The 25,786-nt window shown below is 42.6% G+C and overlaps 2 protein-coding genes across 3 annotated transcripts in view; both read left to right on the forward strand.

The window, feature by feature from the left end:
* The first annotated feature begins 410 nt into the window (after nt 1-410).
* On the forward strand, nt 411-1,712 carry LOC139434036 (trichohyalin-like). Its single transcript, XM_071203418.1, has one exon. It carries the CDS (start codon nt 411-413, stop codon nt 1,710-1,712), a length of 1,302 nt encoding a protein of 433 aa, XP_071059519.1.
* Nucleotides 1,713-3,321: 1,609 nt separating this feature from the next.
* The window catches only part of LOC117448364 (peroxisomal succinyl-coenzyme A thioesterase-like), a 29,867-nt gene continuing 7,402 nt past the window's right edge, over nt 3,322-25,786 (forward strand). The window contains exons 1-3 of one of the 2 annotated variants that reach the window (XM_034085649.2): nt 3,322-3,537; nt 5,190-5,289; nt 25,291-25,492. In XM_034085649.2, coding sequence (XP_033941540.1) covers nt 25,297-25,492 — 196 coding nt within the window. In that variant the 5' untranslated portion in view covers nt 3,322-3,537; nt 5,190-5,289; nt 25,291-25,296. Of the gene's footprint in view, nt 3,538-5,081; nt 5,290-25,290; nt 25,493-25,786 lie in introns of those variants that run through there. The other variant, XM_034085650.2, reaches the window with a different exon arrangement.

Here is a 25,786-nt window from a genome sequence, read left to right on the forward strand (position 1 = left end):
TAGTCTTGTGTGTATTTAGTCTGGTCTTCCCGAGTTTTCTCTGTCAGTTTGTTGTTGTTGTTGTTTACTTGGTTTGTTTGTATTGTGCTCTCATCTGTCCTCTAGCTTTCCCTTTTGTTGATCGTGCCTGCTCGTCAATTGTTGTACTGTTTGTTTGGAACAGCTTTTATTTAATGAAGCCTGCTTTTTGTTTACGCTTTTATAGCCTACTCTTTTTATTCTGCATGTGGGTCCTTGTTACCTCCCGACAGCTACTGATATATCACAACAGACTAAGCTAAACGCCATGTAGTCATTTAGTATTATAGTTTTATAATGGAGTTACAACATTAAAGGCCTTAAAACGGCTAATTGGATCTTTTTGAAATGTATTGGACCCCCGAAACCAAACTGACAAGCAGATGTACCGCATGAATGACTTAAACCAGAGGAACCAGAGGAACCAGAAGAGCCAGAGGAACCAGAGGAAGGGACCAGAGGAACCAGAGAGGAACCAGAGGAAGGGACCAGAGGAAAGAACCAGAGGAACCAGAGAGGAACCAGAAGAAGGGACCAGAGGAACCAGAGGAAGGAACCAGAGGAAAGAACCAGAAGAACCAGAGAGGAACCAGAAGAAGGAACCAGAGGAAAGAACCAGAGGAACCAGAGAGGAACCAGAGAAAGGAACCAGAGGAAAGAACCAGAGGAACCAGAGAGGAACCAGAGGAAGGAACCAGAGGAAAGAACCAGAGGAACCAGAGGGACGAACCAGAGGGACGAACCAGAGGGACGAACCAGAGGGACGAACCAGAAGAACCAGAGGAAGGAACAAGAAGAACCAGAGAGGAACCAGAGGAAGGAACCTGAGGAAAGAACCAGAGGAAGGGACCAGAGGAAGGAACCAGAGGAAGGAACCAGAGGAAAGAACCAGAGGAAGGAACCAGAGGAGCCAGAGAGGAACCAGAGGAAGGAATCAGAGGAACCAGAGCAAGGAACCAGAGGAAGGAATCAGAGGAACCAGAGGAAGGGACCAGAGGAACCAGAGGAAGGAACCAGAGGAAAGAACCAGAAGAACCAGAGAGGAACCAGAGGAAGGAACCAGAGGAAAGAACCAGAGGAACCAGAGGGACGAACCAGAGGGACGAACCAGAGGGATGAACCAGAGGGACGAACCAGAAGAACCAGAGAGGAACCAGAGGAAGGAACAAGAAGAACCAGAGAGGAATCAGAGGAAGGAACCAGAGGAAAGAACCAGAGGAAGGGACCAGAGGAAGGAACCAGAGGAAGGAATCAGAGGAAAGAACCAGAGGAAGGAACCAGAGGAGCCAGAGAGGAACCAGAGGAAGGAATCAGAGGAACCAGAGCAAGGAACCAGAGGAAGGAATCAGAGGAACCAGAGGAAGGGACCAGAGGAACCAGAGGAAGGAACCAGAGGAAAGAACCAGAAGAACCAGAGAGGAACCAGAGGAAGGAACCAGAGGAAAGAACCAGAGGAACCAGAGGGACGAACCAGAGGGACGAACCAGAGGGACGAACCAGAAGAACCAGAGAGGAACCAGAGGAAGGAACAAGAAGAACCAGAGAGGAACCAGAGGAAGGAACCCGAGGAAAGAACCAGAGGAAGGGACCAGAGGAAGGAATCAGAGGAAAGAACCAGAGGAAGGAACCAGAGGAGCCAGAGAGGAACCAGAGGAAGGAATCAGAGGAACCAGAGCAAGGAACCAGAGGAATGAATCAGAGGAACCAGAGGAAGGAATCAGAGGAACCAGAGGAAGGAACCAGAGGAAAGAACCAGAGGAATGAACCAGAGGAATGAACCAGAGGAAGGAATCAGAGGAACCAGAGGGAGGAATCAGATAAAGGAATCAGAGGAATGAACCAGAGGAAAGAACCAGAGGAATGAACCAGAGGAAAGAACCAGAGGAATGAACCAGAGGAAGGAATCAGAGGAACCAGAGGAAGGAATCAGATAAATGAACCAGAGAAAGGAATCAGAGGAACCAGAGGAAGGAACCAGAGGAAGGAATCAGAGGAAGGAACCAGAGGAAAGAACCAAAGGAAGAAATCAGAGGAACCAGAGGAAGGAACCAGAGGAAGGAACCAGAGGAAGGAACCAGAGGAACCAGAAGAACCAGAAGAATCATAGAAACCAGAGGAACCAAAGGAAGGAACCAGAAGAACCAGATGAACCAAAGGAAGGAACCAGAGGAAGGAATCAGAGGAACCAAAGGAAGGAACCAGAGGAAGGAATCAGAGGAACCAAAGGAAGGAACCAGAAGAACCAGAAGAACCTCGGTGCATGTTACATTATTTTGGCCCCTTAAAAAGCCGAGGGGCCCCCAGGGACAGATGGAAGACAGACAACCAGCCGACGGCACATTGTTGTTGTGCGCTCAGTTGGGTGAGATGCCCCCCCCCTCTCCATTCTCTCCATAGGTCAAAGGTCAGAGGGCACGAGCTTGCTGTGTGGAGACTCTTTCATTTCCCTCAGCATCGTCCTTCATCTGGTCTGTTCTATTATTTAATATGTAGTCAGTTCTGGTGTTTACAATCTATTATTCAGACATATTCACTTTGTCTTACTAATTGACTTTCCTCTTTTCACTTGTTAGTGCCAACCAATCACCAGGAAGAAGAGCTTTCTGTGGATGAGGAAAGATGCAGATAAGATACTGTACGACATAATAATATTTGAACCGAGAAAGAAACTCAACCCTCCACCAATCACGATGACGCAATGTGTGTACCTGATCAGCTATTTTAGGTCAACAAACAATAAAGTGTTGGATATAAAATTGACGGCAATTAACAAAATGTTCGTTACTTCACAGATAGAGTAAAAGCGGGGCAAGAGAAGTGCCGATTGGACACATTTTTTGTTTGGTTATTATTAGTTCTGTTTGTTTATTATAGATAATGCTAATTTTCAGGTTAATGAAACACATCTCTTTGTTGTGTGTATACCTCACTTAATGTTATTACTTTAATGTCTTGTACATTGTTGTCTTGAATACTGTCTTCTGTAAGAGGATTGAGGGCCACATGAGTTTTTTTTTTTTTTTCCCAAAAGTTAAATAGCAGTTTGAGTTCTGACTTGAAACCCAGAATTATGAGATTAAAGTCAGAATTTTAATTTTAAAATGTTGGTTACATCCCAATATGTGGCTCTAATCCTCTTCCGTGTTTGTGCACCTGTCCCATTATCGATTTTGTTTTTTCGTTGAACAGTCTGAAAGCCATGTTTGTAAATACCCTTTTCCAATAAAGCTCAAAAAAAGATTACAAAAAAACCTTTGTTGACTCGATGGCGCCACCTGGTGTCGTCCTCGGTGTAGTGGTAGTTGGAGGAGATTAAACCTCCACTCGGTCCGACTGAATTTCAGCCTCTTCATGAACTAAATCAAACCTTAAGAACAGGCTGTCTTTGTAAAAGTTCACCGTTATGTTCTGTACCAAAGATCAAACACACGTGGAAGCAGCTCCAAAGGTCAGTTTGCAGCCAATAATCGAGCCACGCTGCGGGTCTGAAGCGACACCGTGTTGACTTTACATTTTACGGTGAGTAAACAGATCCAGATCATCATCGTGTTTCAGCGGTTTGTCCCTTCTCTTGAGGCGACTTTAATGTTTGTTTAAATCTGATTTACTGTGCCAGCGATTATCTAGCTGTCAAACGGAGAGTGCATCTGTGCAGTGGATGGGGGGAGTACATAGATCCATTACTCGAATATAAGTACTTGCAGAAGTAGGAGAAGTACTCAGATGGAACTAAAGTCTGATTTAACACTTGATTAGATTTCACATCATTCATCCAGATCTGTAAAGTAACTAAAGGTATTAAATATTAAATATAGTGAAGTAAAAGTACACCATTTACCTCTGAATTGTAGTGGAGTAGCAAAAAATACTCAAGTGAAGTACAAGTATCTCAAAATTGTACTTAAGCATCTAGTAAGACCGTTAAACACCTGCACTTTGAAAGAACATCCATAACATTCATCTGGCTGCAGTTTACACATTATGTATCTAATATATCATATTCCAATCACGTATAGACTCTTTTTTTTCACTATTTCACAATTTTTTTTGCATTTACGTCTTCCACTATTTTTTTCAGTCTTTCAGTTTTATTGTGTTGCTCTGTTGGAGGAGCCTGTGAACTCAGATTTTCATACAACTACACGGAAGCTATGTTCGTATATCAAAGAAAAGCCTTGAATCTTGAACCTTGAACATAATTAGCTTTGGCTAACTTGAAGTGTTCATTTCTAGGGTTGTTTTATGCCTTTACAGTTTAATGTTGTGTGCCAAAGGTCTGGCATGGTTACTAACAACCAATAAAAAAGCTAGGTTACCTTTTGTGTTGAAATGTATTGTATCATTTACTAAACAGGCCTCTGTATGCAATTGGTTGTATACAGCAGTTACTGTACTTAGTATAATTTTAAATACCCTATAGCGTCACTTTTAATTGACAGCTGGAGTTAATGTCACCTGATTTAAAACGTAAATGAGGGCCCTCTCAGAAATAAAGTGACTTTTTTTAAATTAGGGGGGGGGGGAGCCCCGCCGGTCATTATCGGCCGATATTCACTCTTAATAGTTTGATCGGTGTTCTCTATTAAGGCCGATCAGGAGAGCTGGATCTGATCGATATGGACATAACCGCGAGTGAAGTATAACCGGACGCGAGAGAGAGATCAGATCAGCTGCTGAGTCTGACGGAGACAGGCTGCTCTGCGTGATCACCTGAAGCTCCGCCCTCTGTTTAGCGAGCTGACCGGACTGCGCAAAATGCGTATATGAAGTAATCTTCCCCTACTCAAGGAGACATCTGATTGGCTATAGATAGAACAAATTACAAGTACAAGTGTTTGCAGGTTCAGGGGATTTAAACGGGAAACTAATAAGTGAGGATCAAAAATACATATGTAAAACTTTTTTCTGTCCCATTATCGATTTTGTTTTTTTGTTGAACAGTCTGAAAGCCATGTTTGTAAATACCCTTTTCCAATAAAGCTAAAAAAAAGATTACAAAAAAACCTTTGTTGACTCGATGGCGCCACCTGGTGTCGTCCTCGGTGTAGTGGTAGTTGGAGGAGATTAAACCTCCACTCGGTCCGACTGAACTTCAGCCTCTTCATGAACTAAATCAAACCTTAAGAACAGGCTGTCTTTGTAAAAGTTCACCGTTATGTTCTGTACCAAAGATCAAACACACGTGGAAGCAGCTCCAAAGGTCAGTTTGCAGCCAATAATCGAGCCACGCTGCGGGTCTGAAGCGACACCGTGTTGACTTTACATTTTACGGTGAGTAAACAGATCCAGATCATCATCGTGTTTCAGCGGTTTGTCCCTTCTCTTGAGGCGACTTTAATGTTTGTTTAAATCTGATTTACTGTGCCAGCGATTATCTAGCTGTCAAACGGAGAGTGCATCTGTGCAGTGGAGGGGGGGGAGTACATAGATCCATTACTCGAATATAAGTACTTGCAGAAGTAGGAGAAGTACTCAGATGGAACTAAAGTCTGATTTAACACTTGATTAGATTTCACATCATTCATCCAGATCTGTAAAGTAACTAAAGGTATTACATATTAAATATAGTGAAGTAAAAGTACACCATTTACCTCTGAATTGTAGTGGAGTAGCAAAAAATACTCAAGTGAAGTACAAGTATCTCAAAATTGTACTTAAGCATCTAGTAAGACCGTTAAACACCTGCACTTTGAAAGAACATCCATAACATTCATCTGGCTGCAGTTTACACATTATGTATCTAATATATCATATTCCAATCACGTATAGACTCTTTTTTTTCACTATTTCACAATTTTTTTTGCATTTACGTCTTCCACTATTTTTTTTCAGTCTTTCAGTTTTATTGTGTTGCTCTGTTGGAGGAGCCTGTGAACTCAGATTTTCATACAACTACACGGAAGCTATGTTCGTATATCAAAGAAAAGCCTTGAATCTTGAACCTTGAACATAATAGAGAACCGCAGTGACGCGTCCTAAAACCCGGAAGTAAGTTAGCATTTTTAGCACTTCCGGTTCCTTCGTCAAAAAAGCAATGTATTTTCTCCATAGGGTTTTGGAAAATAGCTCGAAATAAGGTCTGTGGTTGACACAAATTTAAGAGATAAATCACGTTTTGTTCTACGACAGTAGATACATCAGCAGTGACCCCACTGGTGATTTTTGAAGAGTTTACGTGTCTGAAAAACGATGGTTGTTACCGAGTGGCTGAATAGGACTACAGAAATTGTCGAGGCCGTTGTACGTCATTACGCCTACACACGTAAACACTCCCGCTAAGTTTGTTTTCCCCTGTGTTCTGCTTGAAAGCAAGTACCTGCCTATCTTTAGTAGCCTATCTGTAGTATCTTTAGTATCTGTATATCTATATCTTACCATTAGAATCTCTATTTTTGAAATGGTCATTTTTAACACCGTAGTTTTACAAATTATAGAACAATTAATTACCAGTGTTTTCCAATTTGACTCGGCAGTTCGTTTCGTTGGCTAACGTTAGCTAAAGCTAGCGCTACTAGTTAGCTACGCAATGGTTTGTTGCTTTGCTCCGGGTTGCAGCCACAGGTCTTTGCATGAAACGTGCTCGTTCTATCGTTTCCCGGCCAATGTTTTCCAAAGGAGAGTCTGGATTCGTGCTATGAGGTAAGCTGACGTTACATTTTTGTCCATGTCACGGTGAAATGTAAATGATGGGTAGTGTATCGCCGTTTTAGAGATGGCACTGCTGAAAAGACCGCAACATAAGTAAAGATAATGAATACATCCTATTAAAACCTGTGTGGCTTATATGATAAGTCTAATTAGTACAAGCAGCATAACGTTTAACCATGTAACTAAAGATTGTATTCAGGGAAATCAGTTTGACATATTGAACTAATAACAAATCACCTCTGGCTGGCAGAGAACTCTCTGCTCCATAGCTTCTCTTGGACGTAAAATCACATGTACATTTTACATTTATATTCAATTTAATATTCCATCCCTAACATACTTTTGTATATATAATAACTTATATTTTGTTTTTCTTGTTATGCTGCTGCAACACAAACATTTCCCCAATTGGGATCAACACAGTAATATCTTAATTAATTAAGAAATATAACTATTATAATCAGTGTAGCAGCTGACACCTATTTTCAATATGGATTAATCTACCTTTATTTCTTTAGTTCAATTTTGATCTATAAAAATGTCAAAATAGTGAAAATGTTCACGAGACAAAGTGCAAGGTTATATCTTTAGATGTTTTGTTTTAGCCTATGTACTGTATCTCTTAATGCTCTTATATGTGACGGTGTGACTTCCATGAAACTAATATTTTATATCTTCCCAACAGACGAGCTGACAGGAAGCCTAACACTCTAACAACCACAACATTGCAAAGGCGAGTAAATGTAAATTAAAAACGATTCACAATTTCTTAATGTCTTCTTCTTTCTTGCAGTGAGGTGAAGCTGACCTTGCACTTGGTGCCAGTAAGGATGCTCCTCACGCAGGCTGAATGTTTCTCCGTCCTTACTGACACAGAAGCCCTTGATTTGCAATGCTTCACTAATTGTCATTTCCCTGGCTCCGTAGGGACACTTTACCTCCAGCACAGCGGAAGAACCTACCAGACCATCTGGAGATGCCCCCAACAATCCTGATTGGGAGAGCCACAAACCTGACTCATGGACCTGCATCTGGGATGCAGTGGTGAATGCCCTGACGCCCTCACATTCATTCATAGTCCCCCACTCTACAGACAAAACACCATCAAGGGCCTGTTGTTGCCCTAGCAACCTGGCAATAAGGGAAGCAGTCACACGCTTTGACCTCAGGACAGCTCTAAAGTTGCTGGCAGTCAACCTTCCTTTCCTGAACAAATGCCAGTTTGGGTTGGTTCGCTGACCAGTGGTAGCCACCTGAATTGCCCTCTGTTGCTCCTCAGACAATGCCATGCTTGCCACAATTGCCTCAGGTCCCTGATGCCCAACAGATTTGAGAATTTCAGGAACAGTAAGTGTTTCCAAGCTGTAGTGTTCCTCTTCTGGCTCGGGGGAGAGAAGCCAAGAAATTCCTGAGAACCTGCCACAGAGTCTGTCCCTCAGCCAGTCACGATCTTCGGAGGTGGGCTCTCTTGTCAGCGGGTTGAATGAGTTATTGGTTGGAGGAAATAGCTCCTCCACTGAATGCGTACGTTTAGCTGCCTTTGGCTTCTTCCACTGACGGGGTGTCAGTGCAGCTGAAAGTGTGGATGGCAAAGATGGCTAATGCAGCCGCATGACTGCATTTCCATTCTCCACGTGGGCATTCACATTCTGTGGAGAGAACTCCCTCTTCTCCTGTAGATACCTGTGGTGGTGGGATTGTTTTATTATTTAAAATATATTTACATTTGTAATGCCTTCCCAATTATAGCCTACTGTATGTTTATTTCATGGATATTTCTGTGTTTTCTGGTGTGTAAAATGTGTAATCTTGGGGCCTCTTCTCTTTAACGTCTACATGCTACCACTGGCTCAGATAATGAAGAACAACAAAATAAGTTACCATAGCTATGCAGATGACACACACATTTACTTAACCATTTCACCAGGAGACGATGCTCCAATTCAAACACTGAGTAAGTGCATTGAACAAATCAATGACTGGATGTGTCAGAACTTTCTCCAATTAAACAAAGATAAAACTGAGGTAATGGTTTTTGGAGCCAAGGCAGAACGTTTAAAAGTTAGCGCTGAGCTTCAGTCTGCAATGTTCAAACCAACAGATAAAGCCAGAAATCTAGGTGTAGTCATGGACTCTGACCTGAGCTTCAACAGTCACATTAAAACAGGTACTAAATCAGCCTACTATCACCTAAAGAACATATCTAGGATTAAAAGACTAATGTCACAGCAGGATCTGGAAAAACTTGTCCCTTTATCTTCAGTAGACTGGACTACTGCAATGGTGTCTTCACAGGTCTCACTAAAACATCTATTAGGAAGCTGCAGCTGATTCAGAACGCCGCTGCTCGAGTCCTCACTAACACTAAGAAAGTGGATCACATCACTCCTGCTCTGAAGTCTTTACACTGGCTTCCTGTGTGTCAAAGAATAGATTTCTAAATACTGCTGCTGGTTTATAAAGCACTGAATGGTTTAGGCCCAAAATACATTTCTGACCTCCTGCTAAATGATGAACCATCCAGATCTCTCAGGTCTTCAGGGACTGGTCAGCTTCCTGTCCCAGAGTCAGAACTAAACATGGAGAAGCAGCGTTCAGTTATTATGCTCCAAACATCTGGAACAAACTCCCAGAAACCTGCAGGTCCGCTGCAACTCTTGACTACTTTTAAATCCAGGCTGAAGACTTTTCTTTTTGTCGCTGCTTTTAATTGAACTATTCATATCTTAAACTGCACTGTAACTTTTATCCCTGTATTTTTTCTTTTAATGTTTATTTTATTAGCTTTTCTTTTTAATGACTGGTTTTAAATGCCATTTCTTAATGTCTTTCATTTTTTGTAAAGCACTTTGAATTGCCTTGTGTTCAAAAGTGCTATATAAATAAACTTGCCTTGCCTAATAAAGATTTCATGTGACACATAAAATGGATTTGTTGATGGGAATTAATGTGAATAAATTAACTCTAGGTTAACGGTACTCTTGCTATAACTACTCACCGACACTATAAACCTTGTCCCTCATGCTAGCCCTGACAACACCGATAAGTACACCTTCATCGAGGCTGCACGTGTCCTGACTTGTAGTGGTTCTCTCCTCTATCTCCATTCTTCTTGTCATCTTTGTAAAACGATATCAGACTGGTAATTGACACAGCCATGACTTCTAGTTAAATTCAGTGTGGCTAAAATGAAAAGCTTTGTTAAAATATGCAAGCACGCGGAAGTCAAAGTCAGCTTTATTGTAAACAAAATCTACATGTCCAGAAATATCGTTTCCCACAGTGTGACATGTAGCCTATACATAAAACAAAACAAAAAGGGCCTAGATAAACGGGGTATACAGTTTAAAATGTTAATATATTTAAAGTGTTCAAAGTGCAGTTTCAGTGCAAGTCAGTTGAAACGATCTTATGTTGGCGTGACGTTGAAGTCGTGCGACCCTGCTGCTGTACTGGCTTGTAGTTCGTTTATAGCATAACGTTAGCATTTCGCTTTTGGCGACTAGATTTATGATTCAAAAATTATAAAAGTAGGAGAGACATGTGGAGATTATCCGGCTGAACAAAACGTGATCCCTCTCTTAAATGTGTGTCAACCACAGACCTTATTTCGAGCTATTTTCCAAAATCCTATGGAGAAATTGCATTGCGTTTTTGACGAAGGAACCGGAAGAAGTTTACATCTGGGTTTTAGGACGCGTCACTGCGGTTCTCTATTAGCTTTGGCTAACTTGAAGTGTTCATTTCTAGGGTTGTTTTATGCTTTTACAGTTTAATGTTGTGTGCCAAAGGTCTGGCATGGTTACTAACAACCAATAAAAAAGCTAGGTTACCTTTTGTGTTGAAATGTATTGTATCATTTACTAAACAGGCCTCTGTATGCAATTGGTTGTATACAGCAGTTACTGTACTTAGTATAATTTTAAATACCCTATAGCGTCACTTTTAATTGACAGCTGGAGTTAATGTCACCTGATTTAAAACGTAAATGAGGGCCCTCTCAGAAATAAAGTGACTTTTTTTAAATTAGGGGGGGGGGAGCCCCGCCGGTCATTATCGGCCGATATTCACTCTTAATAGTTTGATCGGTGCTCTCTATTAAGGCCGATCAGGAGAGCTGGATCTGATCGATATGGACATAACCGCGAGTGAAGTATAACCGGACGCGAGAGAGAGATCAGATCAGCTGCTGAGTCTGACGGAGACAGGCTGCTCTGCGTGATCACCTGAAGCTCCGCCCTCTGTTTAGCGAGCTGACCGGACTGCGCAAAATGCGTATATGAAGTAATCTTCCCCTACTCAAGGAGACATCTGATTGGCTATAGATAGAACAAATTACAAGTACAAGTGTTTGCAGGTTCAGGGGATTTAAACGGGAAACTAATAAGTGAGGATCAAAAATACATATGTAAAACTTTTTTCTGTATTTGGATTTTATTTACATGTATATGAAACGGAATACATTTGTGTGTGCATTGAAAAACACAAGTATGGATCCGGAAATACAAGTTTGAATCCTTCTGTGTGCATGTGTGTATTATGAGACTGTTCTGAGCCCATAGTTTATATTATGTAACTGTAACCTGAGAACCACTGAAGCTACAACAGTCCAACTTTTAAAGGAAACCCCCCCTCCCCATTGAAAAACAGTTCTTGTTGAGAAAAACAAGCATATCTGCCTCTCAGGCATACCGGGAAGAAATGTTTGAACATTTTAAAGTAAAATGCTTCAATCTGGTGCACTTTAAGCAGAATGACTAGAGTCTAGATCTAGGGGGTAGCCTACAACTCTAAACACCCATATGAAAAAGTTCGGTTTACATTTTAATAATCACATAAGTATGTGAGCATAACCAATAACCCATAGCCAATAACAAATACATGCAACGTATTTTATTTTTGTTGTTCATTCATATCTTATTTTACTATTTTATTTATGCATATGTTTTTATCTCCAGTTTAAAACGATATGTCTGGTTTACTGTCCTATAGTATACATTGGAATGATTTCAAACCTGTTTTATCCCAATAATTATAAAGGAGTGCCTTGGAAATATGTGTTTACATAAATTGTGATCAAAACGTTTGAGACCCACTGAGATAACTTAGACTAAAGTGAACTATCTAAACACTCAGAGTCCTTTACCTCACTGAGCCTCTCAGTCTGACTGGAGAGGACTCTCCCTCCACATGATTGTAGAAACATCTTCTTCTTCCGTTAGAGCAGCTAGCACCAGATGCTAATAACAACAGCGCGTACCGGTGCACCCTCCCTTTCTCCCTCGCTCGCTCCCACGCTCCCTCGCACTTTGGCTGTGAGCTGCGGGTGCCAGATAAGCCAACATCCCCCATTTTCATCACTTACAGCGCCCATCGTACAGGGCAAATGAAAAGTGTAACCGGGGTGAAAAAGGGTGTTACATTTACTTAATTATGAATGTTGTTACATCAAGGCCGAACATTAGGATGAGCACCAATGGTCAAAACTTTTTTTTTCTCCCAGAGCTGTCAGCGCAGCGCCTCCACAGATCTGGCGCACTAGGCGAACATCTATAACGCCAGTGCGACGCGCCGGCCCTGGTCTCAGGTTACGCTGTAGGAAGTGTAGGTACAACCATAGATATATATAAACACGTGTTTATATATCTATGGGTACAACGCTACATTTCCCGCCCCTTCGCAGTCATACAGTAGGCTACGGAGAGCGGCGAGAAACATTTCTTCAGGCATCGAAAAGTGGAACCGAAATTCACATGTCTAAATGATGCCGTAGGAATCGAGATGTTGGTACCCAACCCTACTTATGATCCAGGACCACAGCCACGACTCAAGATCCAGGGCCTCGCGATCCAGGACACAGGACCGCAGGATCATCCATGACTCCGGATCCCGGCGTATATAGACACCAAAAAGAAAGACATTTGGGGAAGCTGGGTTAATCGGAACATGAGAGGACACAGGTACAGACAGAGAGAAGGAAGAAGTAAGATGTCCCCCGATAAACTAAGCCTATATCAGCAAAACTAGGGGCTGAATCTAATCAGCCCTAACTATAAGCTTTATCAAAAAGGAAGGTCTTAAGCGCACTCTTAAAAACGGATAGGCTGTCTGCCGCCCGAACACAAACTGGAAGCTGATTCCACAAATGTGGAGCTTGATAAGAAAAGGCTCTGGCTCCCATTGTACTTTTTGAGACTCTAGGAACAACCAACAACCCTGCATTCTTGGAACGCAATGCCCTAGTAGGACAGTGGGGTATAATGAGTTCTTTAAGGTAAAATGGCGCCTGCCCATTAAAGGCTTTGTAGGCGAGAAGAAGAATGATAAATTATATCCTGTGTTCTATAGGGAGCCAGTGTAAGGCAGCCAGAACAGGAGTAATGTGGTCCCTTTTCCTAACTCTGGTTAGTACACGAGCTGCAGCATTTTGAATCAGCTGAAGAGACTTGACTGACTTCTTGGTACACCCTGATAATAAAGAGTTACAATAATCCAGCCTAGAAGTAACAAATGCATGGACTAGTTTCTCTGCATCGTTTTGAGGCAAGATATGCCTGATTTTTGCAATGTTACGTAGATGGAAGTAGGCGGTCCTTGAAATTGATTTTATGTGGGCGTTAAAGGATAAATCCTGATCAAATATAACACCAAGATTCCTTACAGTCTCACTGGAGGCCAAATGAATGCCATCCATAGTTAGTATATCTTTAGATAATTTGTTTCGTAGATTCTTCGGGCCAAGTACAATAACTTCAGTTTTGGTCGTGTTTAACATCAAAAAGGTGTCACGATTCTCATGTTTTGTCACGTTTGTAGTTTTGTCTGTGTTGGTGTTTTTCTTGTCCTTGGGTTTTATTGTGTAAAGTGTTCACCCCCGTTTCCTGCCTGTCTGCTTTATGTCTGTTTCCCTCCCTGATTACCCGATTGTGTTCACCTGTTGTCCTTGTGTTTCTCCTCCCCTGCCCAGCTGTGTCTTGTTCTGTGATTACCCTTCTGTGTATTTAGTCTAGTCTTCCCCTGTGTTCCATGTCGGTTCATTGTTTCCCCTCCATGTTATTCCACGGTCTGTGTTCCTTGTGCTGCTTTGGATATTTTGGATTCTGCCTTGTTTTTGCCACAGCTTTATTATTTAATAAAGCTCGCTTTTCGTTATTCTGCATTTGAGTCCTACCTGCTTCACCCATTCGTAACAGAATGAACCGACCTAAAATGGACCCAGCGGATATGGAAGATTTTGAGTTAGATCTGTTCGATCTAGACTTTTCCCTTCAATGTTATCATGCCGAGTGGAAAGGAACTTCTTCTAGAAAGGACAAAGAGGCTATTCTCGAGAGGGCACGAATGGAGGTGGCCGAAATACCTTGGTTGAGGAGTTCGTTGCCGGAGTGGTTACAGCTTTTCACAAGTTGTCCTGAGGACTGGTCCGACGCATCTAACCCTTTCCCCGGATCCGACTACGGTCCTGTTGGAGGTCCACGGAGTCTCCAAAGAGCCTCTAGGAGACGCAGGGCCAGGATTCCAGCCCGTGCTCCAACAGCCATGATCCCGGCTTCAGTTCCGGTTTCCACAGCCATGGATCCATGCACCAGTACCGGCCCGCAGAGCTATGTTTCCTTGCTCGATTACCTGGCCCACACAGCCATGGTCCAGGCCTCGGTTCCGGTTCCAGCGGCTCCAGTTCCAACCTCAGACCTTTTCTCAGGAACCCGTCTGACGTTTGGAGGTCCACGGAGCCTCCAAAAGGTCTCTGGAAGATGCAAGGCCAGGATTCCAGCCCGTACTCCAGCGGCTCCGGCTCCAGTGCCGGTCCCAGCAGCCATGGTTCTGGCCCCAGCGGCCATGGTTCCGGCCCTGGTTCCGGCCTCAGCAACCATGGTTACAGCCCCAGTTCTGGCCCCAGCAGCCATGGTTCCGGCCCCAGTCCTGGTCCCAGCTGCCATAGTCCCTCCTCTAGTCCCTTCTCTAGTCCCTTCCCTAGTCCCTCCTCAGGTCACTTTCCTAGTCCCTTCTCCAGTCCCACCTCTAGTCACTTCCCTAGTCCCTTCTCCAGTCCCCCTTTTAGTCACCTCTCTAGTCCCTTCCCAAGTCCCTTATCTAGTCCCTTCTCTAGTCCCATCTCCAGTTCCCTCTCGAGTCCCCTCTCCAGTCACCTCTCGAGTTCCATCTCTAGTTCCTACTCAAGTCCCGCCTCTAGTCAATTCCCTAGTCCCATCTCTAGTCCCTCTTCTAGTCACTTATCCAGTCCCCTCTCGAGTTCCCTCTCGAGGTCCCTCCTCTAGTCCCTCCTTTAGTCCCTGCTCTAGTCCCTCCTCGAGTCCCCTCTATAGTTCCCCTCTCAAGTCCCCTCTCGAGTTCCCTCCTCTAGTTCCTCCTCTAGTCCCTCCTCTTGTTCCTCCTCTAGTCCCCTCTGGAGTTCCATCTCTAGTTCCCCTCTCGAGTCATGTCTCAAGTCCCTACCCAATGTCCTGGTCTGTTGGAGGTTCCGCTGGGGGTCCTGCCAACTCCATGTCCTGTCCCGTTGGAGGCCCCGTCGACTACTCCTCTGCCGGGGGTCCTACCAATCGTATGTCTGTCCCGTTGGAGGTCCCGCCGTCTACTCTCCTGCCGGGAGTCCTGCCAGCTTCTTGTCCTGTCTCGTTGGAGGTCCCGCCATCTACTCTCCTGCCGGGGGCCCTGCCAATCCTATGTCCTGTGCCGTTGGAGGCCCCGCCGACTACTCTCCTGCCGGGGGTCCTGCCAACCCTTTGTCCCGTCCCGTTGGAGGTCCCGCCGTCTGCTCTCCTGCCGGGGGTCCTGCCAGCTCCTTGTCCCATCTCGTTGGAGGTCCCACCGACTGCTCTCCTGCCGGGGGTCCTGCCAACCCTTTGTCCTGTGCCATTGGAGGCCCCGCCGACTGCTCTTCTGCCGGGGGTCCTGCCAGCTCCTTGTCCTGTCCCGTTGGAGGTCCCGTCGACTACTCTCCTGCCGGGGGTCCTGCCAACTACTCTTCTGCCGGGGGTCCTGCCAACCCTATGTGCTGTGCCGTTGGAGGTCCCGCCGACTGCTCTCCTGCCGGGGGTCCTGCCAATCCTATGTCCTGTTCCTCTGGGGGTCCCGCCGACAACTCTTCTGCCGGGGGTCCTGCCAACCCCTTGTCCTGTTCCGTTGGAGGCCCCACCATCACCTGTCTCACCGGGGGTCCTGCCAACTACTGGTCCTCTTCCGTGGGGGATCCTGCCGAAGCCTGTCCCACTGGCTCCGGTTCCTGTTCGGCCGACACCGGGTTCTGCCCGGCCTCCGGAGCTGTCTGGTTTTCGCCCTCGAGCCCGGCCCCCTGACTCTTCCTGCCGCTGCTTTTGCCCTAATGCACGGCCCCCTGAGTTTGCCCGCTGTGGCCTTCGCTCCTTTTTGAACTTTGCCTTGCCCCCAGGCCGTCCACCCGAGACCCCCTCCTTGGTCTCTGCCTTGCCCCCGGGCCTTCCGCCCGAGACCCCGTCCTTGGTCTCTGCCTTGCTCCCGGGCCTTCCGCCCGAGACCCCCTCCTTAGTCTCTGCCTTTCCCCCGGGCCGTCCGCCCGAGACCCGTCCTCCAGACCCCCTCCACCCACCCTTTCTTGGCCCTAGTTATGTGTCCTCCCTCCGGTCCCCCTCCACCCACCCTGCTGGACCTTTTTTTTTTGGGACGTCTGGGATCCGTCCCTTGAGGGGGGGGTTCTGTCACGATTCTCATGTTTTGTCACGTTTGTAGTTTTGTCTGTGTTGGTGTTTTTCTTGTCCTTGGGTTTTATTGTGTAAAGTGTTCACCCCCGTTTCCTGCCTGTCTGCTTTATGTCTGTTTCCCTCCTTGATTACCCGATTGTGTTCACCTGTTGTCCTTGTGTTTCTCCTCCCCTGCCCAGCTGTGTCTTGTTCTGTGATTACCCTTCTGTGTATTTAGTCTTGTCTTCCCCTGTGTTCCATGTCGGTTCATTGTTTCCCCTCCATGTTATTCCACGGTCTGTGTTCCTTGTGCTGCTTTGGATATTTTGGATTCTGCCTTGTTTTTGCCACAGCTTTATTATTTAATAAAGCTCGCTTTTCGTTATTCTGCATTTGAGTCCTACCTGCTTCACCCATTCGTAACAAAAGGTCATCCACGTTTTTAAGTCCTTAAGGCAGTCTTGAATTTTATTTAGATGATTAATTTCATCAGGCTTGATTGATACATATAGTTGAGTATCATCCGCATAACAATGAAAGTTTACAGAATGATTCCTTATAATATTGCCTAACGGAAGCATATATAATGTGAACAAAATAGGTCCGAGCACTGAGCCCTGTGGCACTCCATGGCTAACTTTGGTTTGCGTGGAAGATTCATCGTTAACACGTACAAACTGAGAGCGTTCAGATAGATAGGACCTAAACCAGCCTAAAGCAGTTCCCTGTATGCCAACTAAGTGCTCTAGTCTTTGCAATAGGATGTCATGGTCGATAGTATCAAATGCAGCACTGAGATCGAGCAAAACGAGAATAGAGACAAGTCCCTTGTCTGAGGCTATTAGAATGTCATTTGTGACTTTAACCAGAGCTGTCTCTGTGCTATGATGTGTTCTAAAGCCAGACTGAAAATCTTCAGATAAATCATTGTTTTTTAAGTAATCACACATCTGTTTTGCGACCGCTTTCTCAAGAATTTTTGAGAGGAACGGAAGATTAGAAATAGGTCTATAGTTGGCTAAAACCTCTGGATCGAGGTTGTGCTTTTTAAGAAGCGGTTTCATCACTGCTACTTTGAATGATTGTGGAACATAGCCTGATAATAAAGACATATTCATAATATTTAATAAAGAAGTGCTAATTAATGGAAAAACTTCCTTCAACAGCTTAGTTGGAATTGGGTCTAACATGCACGTTGATGGTTTAGAAGAGAGAATCATTGAATGTAATTGTTCAAGGTTTATGGCTGAAAAGCATTCTAGTTTACTATCTAGTGTAATAATAGAACTTACGTTTCCGGGAGCTGTTGATAACACTATACTGGTTAAAGGCAAGAGGTCATTAATTTTGTTTCTAAGAGTAACAATTTTATCGTTAACAAAGCACATAAAATCATTACTACTGAGTGCTATGGGAATAGAAGGCTCAATCGAGCTGTGGCTCTCTGTCAGCCTGGCTACAGTGCTGAAAAGAAATCTTGCATTATTCTTATTCTCATCTATTAATGAAGAGTAGGCTGCTCTCGCTTTACGCAGTGCTTTCTTATATTCATTGAGAGTAATATGGCAAATTAAACGAGATTCTTCAAGTTTAGTGGAACGCCATATCCTTTCAAGTTGTCTAGACTTTTGCTTTATTTTGCGGGTTTCGGCATTATGCCATGGAGCTAATCTATGTTTTATTTTCTTCTTTTTCAAAGGAGCAACAGAGTCTAATTTTATTCGCAGCGCATCTATAGCACTATCAACAACATGATCAATTTGGGGTGGTGTACATTTTGTATAAGTGTCCTCCCCTACATGCAGACATGCTATCGAGTTAAGTATTGGTGGAATCTTTTCCTTAAATTTGGCTATAGCACTAACAGATAGGTTTCTGCTGCAAGAGCTTTTGACTAATGCTTTGTAGTCTCGTAACAGTACTTCAAAAGTTACTAAGAAATGGTCGGATAAAGCAGGATTATGCGGTTCGACAAATAGTTGCTCAATTTCAATACCATAAGTCAGAACAAGGTCGAGAGTGTGATCATAGCAGTGGGTTGGTTTATTTACACTCTGACAAAAACCAACATAATTTAATATAGAGTTAAATGCAACAGTAAGGTTATTTTTATCATCGTCAACATGAATATCAATATTGAAAGGCCACTTGGTCTAGGAGGCGAGTTTGAGTATTGACTTGCGTATATTCAAGAAATCAGATACTTGCTCATTCCATTCAGGTGCTTTGAGAGGTGCAATAGATCAGCTGGCGGCCCACTGCCGACGTGCAACATTTGCAGGGTATTTAAAACAAATAAACAAACAAGATCCCTCGGTCTTACGGATGTGTGCGGTCAAAAACTTTTTCCAACTTCCTCTCTAGACTTCTTGCTGTGTCATGCTGGCAGCGTCATTTATACCTGAGCACGCCCCTACAATTGCTTTGTATAAATAATAACAAAACATAAACTTGAGCTGTCCATAAGCAAGATAACACATTACAAAACAGTATAATAATAATTCATAGTTATTCAGCTCATTTAAGTTAAATTAAAGAATATTCAATTGGCTCACAAAACCATAATTCATTACCATAAAATAATGTGCCTAAATGTCTCTTACAAGGATATTATATAGCCTACATTAATGGTGCATTTCTACTACAGCGCGGAGCGCGGTTTAAGCGTGCCGTATCCGGCCCGTTTTTGGTTGTGTTTCCACTTGGCGTAGTTCCGGCTAGCGGGTACTATTTCACAGTTTTTATGGCCCCATAAAATCGAGGTTCTTAGCGGGCCAACAACCAGGCTGAGTCGGGCTGAGTATGCTAAACTAGAGAGAGAATCGCTGGCAAAGGGGCTACAACTACAACAAGATGAACATATTTGACCGTGATTTAATTGTAATACACGTTTCAAAATGATGCCGAAGTAACAACATACTGATACCGGTTAGTAAAAACGATGAATTAATGCTTTGACAAGTCTGCAGACAGACGGCAGGCGAAAAACCTTTTAAAATACGTGTTTTCCGAATGGAGATCGGCTAAGCTAACGTTGTATATTCTCCGACCGACCACGCTCACAACAACGGCCTATACAAACATAAATAAACCAGCGACTGTATTCGCCATGACACAGGCAGTCTGTGGTTTGTACTTATAGTTGAAACATTAGTTGAAACATTACTCACAGGTCAGCTTCTTCAGTATTCCATTCTGGACTTACATCTCTCTGGTAGCCCCTTGGCCACTGGTTCTTTATCTGTGTTACCTGCTATAACTCAATCAATATTAGAGACATGTCAACATTCATCAAACAGTATCTTATCCCCAGATATGGAGCAGGTCAATTCCAAAACTGTCAATCAATGGTCAGATTGAACAATCGAGTTGGGGCAGCCGGTTCCTTTCAGTCCCTAAATGAAAAATGTACATTGTGAAGTTTACACTCCCCCTTTTTTACACATTAACTCATGTGTAAACAAAATCCAGTATGGGAAGAAAACCTTCAGGTAATAATGGATTATAAGAAAATACCAAACATTTTTCCCAAATGTACATCCTTCATTTCCACAGTAAACACTTCAGTGAAATGAAGTGTCTCTCTCCCGCTTTCAGTCCTAAAAGAAACAGAATCTTCATGTTTTAGTTTGAGTTTCACATTCTGCAAACCGCCACCTCCTGTGGGAGTGAAATATCAAGCAGATTAGAAACGGGTCACATGTGCGGTTTCCCCTTTTGTGGAATGTTAGGAAACCTCTCATTTCACATAGAGTCCCAGAAATAATGTGTTAGTCCAAAAACATGCTTGATTAGTCATTGTTTTAAATCATGCAGTTGCACTGATCAGATGCAGACATACACTCACTCACACTGTCAGGTTGTAAAGCCAGGTTTGGTCAGGTACACCTCAGAGTCAGTCATTGACAGTGCCTTCCCAAGTTACCCTGTCGGTCAGGGTCAAAGGTCAGTTGGTCTCAGTCTTTTTGGCCATGTGTCGTGCTCTGCAGAGATGTTCCAGCACAGGCCAGCATCCTCCGTCTATAAAACTCTGTATATATGGAGCGCCATCATTTATTAATTCACAATTACAACTATAATGTTCAAGATATCTCCAACCCCTCATTGGAACAGCTGTTTCCCACATTCCCTGAAAAGTGTCTAGCCAAAAAAATGTCACTTCCTTAGAGTACTACTACTACTACTGCAATTCATTTACACCTAATTAGTATTAAAATGACTAATAGATCTATTTCAGAAACTTGTGTACATCACTATTATCTTGTGTCAAAACATTACTAGGATCTGTAAAGCTCTGCTATGTTTTCCATAACTCATTCTATTAATTTATCTTCAATTCTGGTGCACTTAAAGAACAATGTTACCCTCTTTAACAGTGCGTGGAACCCTGGGTGTCCGAACATGCAACAATTACTCCCTACTTTGTCAAGGATTTAAAAACAGAAGTCATTTCGTATGTCCATCCGAAAGCCCTCCTATGGTAATAACTATGCCACAATGGTGGAACCAGTACCTCAAATTGAAATACTATATTTTGTTTAGAACCAGCTTTCCCTTCAACATGACCTATATAAATAAATATTTGTCTGATCTTATAGAGCTGTTACTAAAACTCTCCCTTTGAACTGATCAATACTGTAACAAATTAAAACACTACCAAATTCACACATGAATAAAAAGTCTAGTGCATACTTCCATCATGCCTTCCCCCTTTTCCATCAGTGTGTTTTAGGATGATTTTTCACTTCACTTTAATAGTTTTCCTCTTTACCGCTATTTTTTATTTACCAATTGACTAATTTATGGTCAATACATCTTCTTATCTTCACTTATTTATCAAGTCAATTCAAGTTCTTTACAATACATTAGTAGATACCTTGTGGAGTATTCACAATAACTAATCCCCTCTAGGATATGAAATCCATTCATCTTTAAGCAGATACTATTTCCTTATTTATCTTTTGTTCATGATAACAATGGTATAACAACCACATGTTTTACCCATAGCTAGTTTCTATAACAAGATTATTATGTGTGACATAATAATCAGATGTCTTGTTTGCTAACCAAAAATATTCAACTTTAATCTTTTCAGCATTCCAGACCATCATTTGAACAAACAGCCTCTTATCTAAACACTAAGCATTAAGGTTTCTACACCACCCCCTGGGAAACTCTTGCACAATTATGCCGTAAAATCATTGCATCATTCCTCCAGAACAATCTGAGACAAGCATGTCTCAAGATCTTGTCATAATGAGCACAGTCAGTGATGCAGCTGTAGTCAGTGGCAGGGTCCCCAAAAAGCTAGGACCGGCCCTGGTCAGTGGGCTCCAAGGAAACTCTCCCTGGCTTTGAGATGAGGGAAGGAATCACTTGGCAGACACACGTTGTCCTCTGTACGGCAGAAATCCCCCAAAACCGCAGTACCTCTTCACACCACTGTTGCCTTGACAACGAGGCACAAGCATAATGTCAATTATCTCCTCAGAGATGCGTTCTTTGCACACTTCTTCTGTTCGCAGTGAGCAACTCTTCACCAACACACTGATTCAGAGAACCCAAAAGGTGGTGCAGAACTATCCAATGCTGCTGTAATCACATTCAGCTACTGAGAAAAACTCAATTTAAATCTCTCTCCCAACGGGTTACAAAATAAAACGGCTGAGGTCAGGAATGCTGAAACATGTGAATGTTAAAACAAACTAATGATAGTAGTCTGCCTATTCTTTATTACTTCAGTTCTAAGTTAATAGGCAAAACAAAGACACCCTCCTTAACCACTATACTAATCTTTTATCTACTTGGTTAATTCTATTCATTTTCAAATTGTTTATCTAAGTTGTGTTACAAGCATGCTGAGGTTACAGAATACACAAATAACTGTATTCAATCCGTGCCGTATTTGAAAACTGTAATGAATTAAAATCAATATTTAAGGACGTAATATAAGTTAAATATATTGTTAAGCTAATTACTGTTTTATTGTGAAGGCATCTCTGGCGAACAGCGGCCTTTGGCTTTTATTGTGAAAGGCCGTTCCGGAAATATACACCGTAATGTGAACAGTCATATAAACATTAATAGATTCCTTCTGACTGACAAGCGTTCAAAAACCCTTCTGCTTATCACTTAGGCTACTACTTTTTGTTTTATTCATAACCTAAAAATACAATTATGATGAATAGCTTGCTCTTTTTCTGATTGAAACAAAGGGTCTACTCTTCTACAGAATCAGAAAGTACAAATACTGGCTCCGGCTGGAGCTCTCAGCCTTTTCAAGAGAAGGGGGGCTTCTTTCAACAACTATCAACAAACTATTGGTATACCAAAACATTTACCAACATAAAACAAGGTCTTTACTAATCAACAATGACAACCAACAGACAGAACAATCAAGAAACAGATCAATACAACTCCTAAATAACATTACAATATATATTTCTTACAGTGAGTTCGTTATCTAATATTTAACAAATTCTCATCTTTCTATGTGTAATGTAGGTGGAATAATCCACTATTATATTCAATTTGAATCTTTAACCTGCATGTACTACATATACTTAGCAAACTACTTTCTACTTTCCCTCAACGTTACTGTATGCAATTAAGTTCCTCTGAAATATATTTGAGTAAAATGATCAGTTAATGACGAATAGTACAAAATTCACAATGCAATGTTTCTTATTTATTTAAATGTACAAGCCTTTTCTTTAGCCCCCGGTTTGATTCCACTTAAAATCAATCTCTTAATCTGTTCCCATTGCTCCCGGTAACTCCCTGGAATTTCAGAATTGTCTTAACCATTCTGACGTTCCATATTCACTTCGCTTTTATTTATCTGATTTAATTAATATGTGTTCACTTGTATTAATATACTGGGCTATTGTCATTGTTACTATTAACGTGCTTCCCTTGTAAAAAATGTCCAGGGTGTGTAACCCCCTTTCAGCCACTAGATGGCAGCAGCAGAGCACAAATGAGCTTCACTCTTCTGAGTGCATTGTCTGAGTTCCACAGACAATCGCTCACACAGGTATTTTAGGTAAAAATCACACAGATTTATTCCCCGTACAGTTTGTCCAGCTTGATAATGTGATGTTTATTTCAACAGACAAGCAAGACCGCGAATGATGCTTCGACACCCATGAAGAATGTGACCATTCCATGGGGCATAAAACCCAGGTCTTAGCGAGCCCTATATCACACGTTAGCTTTTCAAATTAAGTTTACAGACAAAGGGAAACGAGAGCCGGTCCCGTCACAATTTCGGTGAGGTTCGCGTTCTCTTTCCCCGATTCAACATATAACAGACCTCTGGCTTTTAGCTTTCAGCCTTGGTCTGTTATTTAACCCCAGTTTTAAACGGCAACCCGATCTAAAATATCGAGTTTCCAGGTTTTGTCGTGCAGGAATATAACCTCGCAACCCACAAACTGCACCGTTTCCACGCCACTCAGGAATAAGTATATCTGTGGATCCACGCCAAACTGCTCTATTTACGTTACGCCGGACTTTCTGTCTACCTGGCGATCAACGTTCATCAACGTTCACGTTTTGTATATAACTTTCCTAACATAGTAAAATATGCATTGTATATTCCATTTAAACTTTAAAAACACTGTGAAACGCCTACAGACAATCCTAAAGTTTTAGCATCTATACCTTATTTGTAGTTGCAGGGCCCTGCTGATTGTCTGAGATGTTTAAAAGCGTTTGTTCCCGACCCATTCCGGTCGTCTGGATTCTTCCTCAGCTTTGTTATCAGACACGTCGGGTCACCATTTGATAGAGATTTTAAGGGACAACTGGTCCGCTTTCCAAATCTCCGCGCGTCCCTAACAAGCTGGTTATCATACAGGAAGGAATCCAGAACATACAAGTATCCGTTAAAACAATAATCTACTTTAATGGTAATATAACAATGCAATACAATCAATACATTACCATACAAAGCCATATCATATCATATGCGTAATGTCAGGAATATGCCTACTCCTGGCCCTTGTTCACGGGCTGCCACGACCTTCCGGTCCGGGCGGCGCGAGAAGAGAGAGGCAGAACAAAAAGCTGAATAAGCTTTCATACCAACAGAAACAGGAAGGGGTGGAGTTTACTCAGCCTCCACCCCCCCCCCCCCCCACATTCCAGATACCTCAGATGTGTCTTAAAGGATATTTCTTTGCTTCCAAAGATAACACAAATATGTCATCTCTCATATCTCCAACTTCTGGTTACACAGAATACAAAGTAATTAAACCCACACATATACTATTCAAGATATGTAGACTTCCCTGAAACATGACATGCTAGAGATTTTAAGCAGAATATACTCTTCCCCCACCTAGCAGCCTGTCCTGCATACCTACACCTCCCCCATAGGGCAATAAAACCCTGTTTACTCTAAACAGCCCTTGTTTATAGCCCTTTTAGTCCTCCCCTTTATGATAGGATAAAACAGAGAAATCAATATAAAACACAAACACAAGTATTGTTTGAACAGTATTCCCTTAACTGCTACTATTGATAATTACCAGAGAAACTCAAAGGACCTCTTTTAATATCTGGAAATTGCAACAAGACTTTCTGCCATTTCAAATGTAACACACTTCTTAAATATCAGATGCTGCAAATCATACTCATTAATAATCCTAATGATCTTTACTTTATTTAAAATTGAGGTATTTGTGCTTCACTTTAGTGTTTCCTTACTCAAATGCAATCAATATATAAATACTGTTCCTTTTTGCAACAGAAGCTTAACATTTGATTGACAACTGGAGTTAAGGTATCTGGATTTAAAGTATATGCTGGCTAGATGGATGGATGGATGGATAGATAGATAGATATATACATAGATACAAATTAATAATTGGAATCAAAAGTGGCATCTGTCCTTTCTGACATCTTTAGTAACATTTTCTGGTTATTTTGTCTGTCGGCTCAGTTCAGAATGAGCATGAAGCCGCTTCGTGTGAAGCTGTCGGTCCAGCCGTCCAGAGGGCTTGTGGATGAGAAGTTCACCGTCTTGGTCCAGAACCTCCTCCCTGGGTTCCAGCTGACCATCCACGCCCTCCACCAGTGTGAAGACGGACACAGCTGGGAGGCTTTTGCTCACTACACTGCCAACGCCACCGGGACTGTGAACGGTAAGACCCTTGTTGGGAAAGTACTGAATGTACTCTTCCAATATCAGAGTCCACATGCTAACAAAGGTATCCCAACTGTAGCTGTGTACATGACAGGATGTATGATTAGCTAGTAGAGACTGTTTGAGGCATATGATAGCTATGTGATTAGCATGATGATTCAGCCTCTATGGAGAGAGACATCAAGCATGCTCATTTCTGACGTGGAGCTAATCTGAAGTAAACATTGAATACTGCTTTCTATTCCTCCATCTTGTGACTGTGTGACTCCCTCTCTTGTGTATCAGCATGTGA

Source organism: Pseudochaenichthys georgianus, chromosome 6, assembly GCF_902827115.2.
Source record: "Pseudochaenichthys georgianus chromosome 6, fPseGeo1.2, whole genome shotgun sequence".
Classification (NCBI taxonomy): Eukaryota; Metazoa; Chordata; class Actinopteri; order Perciformes; family Channichthyidae; genus Pseudochaenichthys; species Pseudochaenichthys georgianus.

Bases quoted from the DNA above. Each gene is read 5' to 3' on its own strand.
- LOC139434036 (XM_071203418.1), top strand. From the start codon at position 411: ATGAATGACTTAAACCAGAGGAACCAGAGGAACCAGAAGAGCCAGAGG.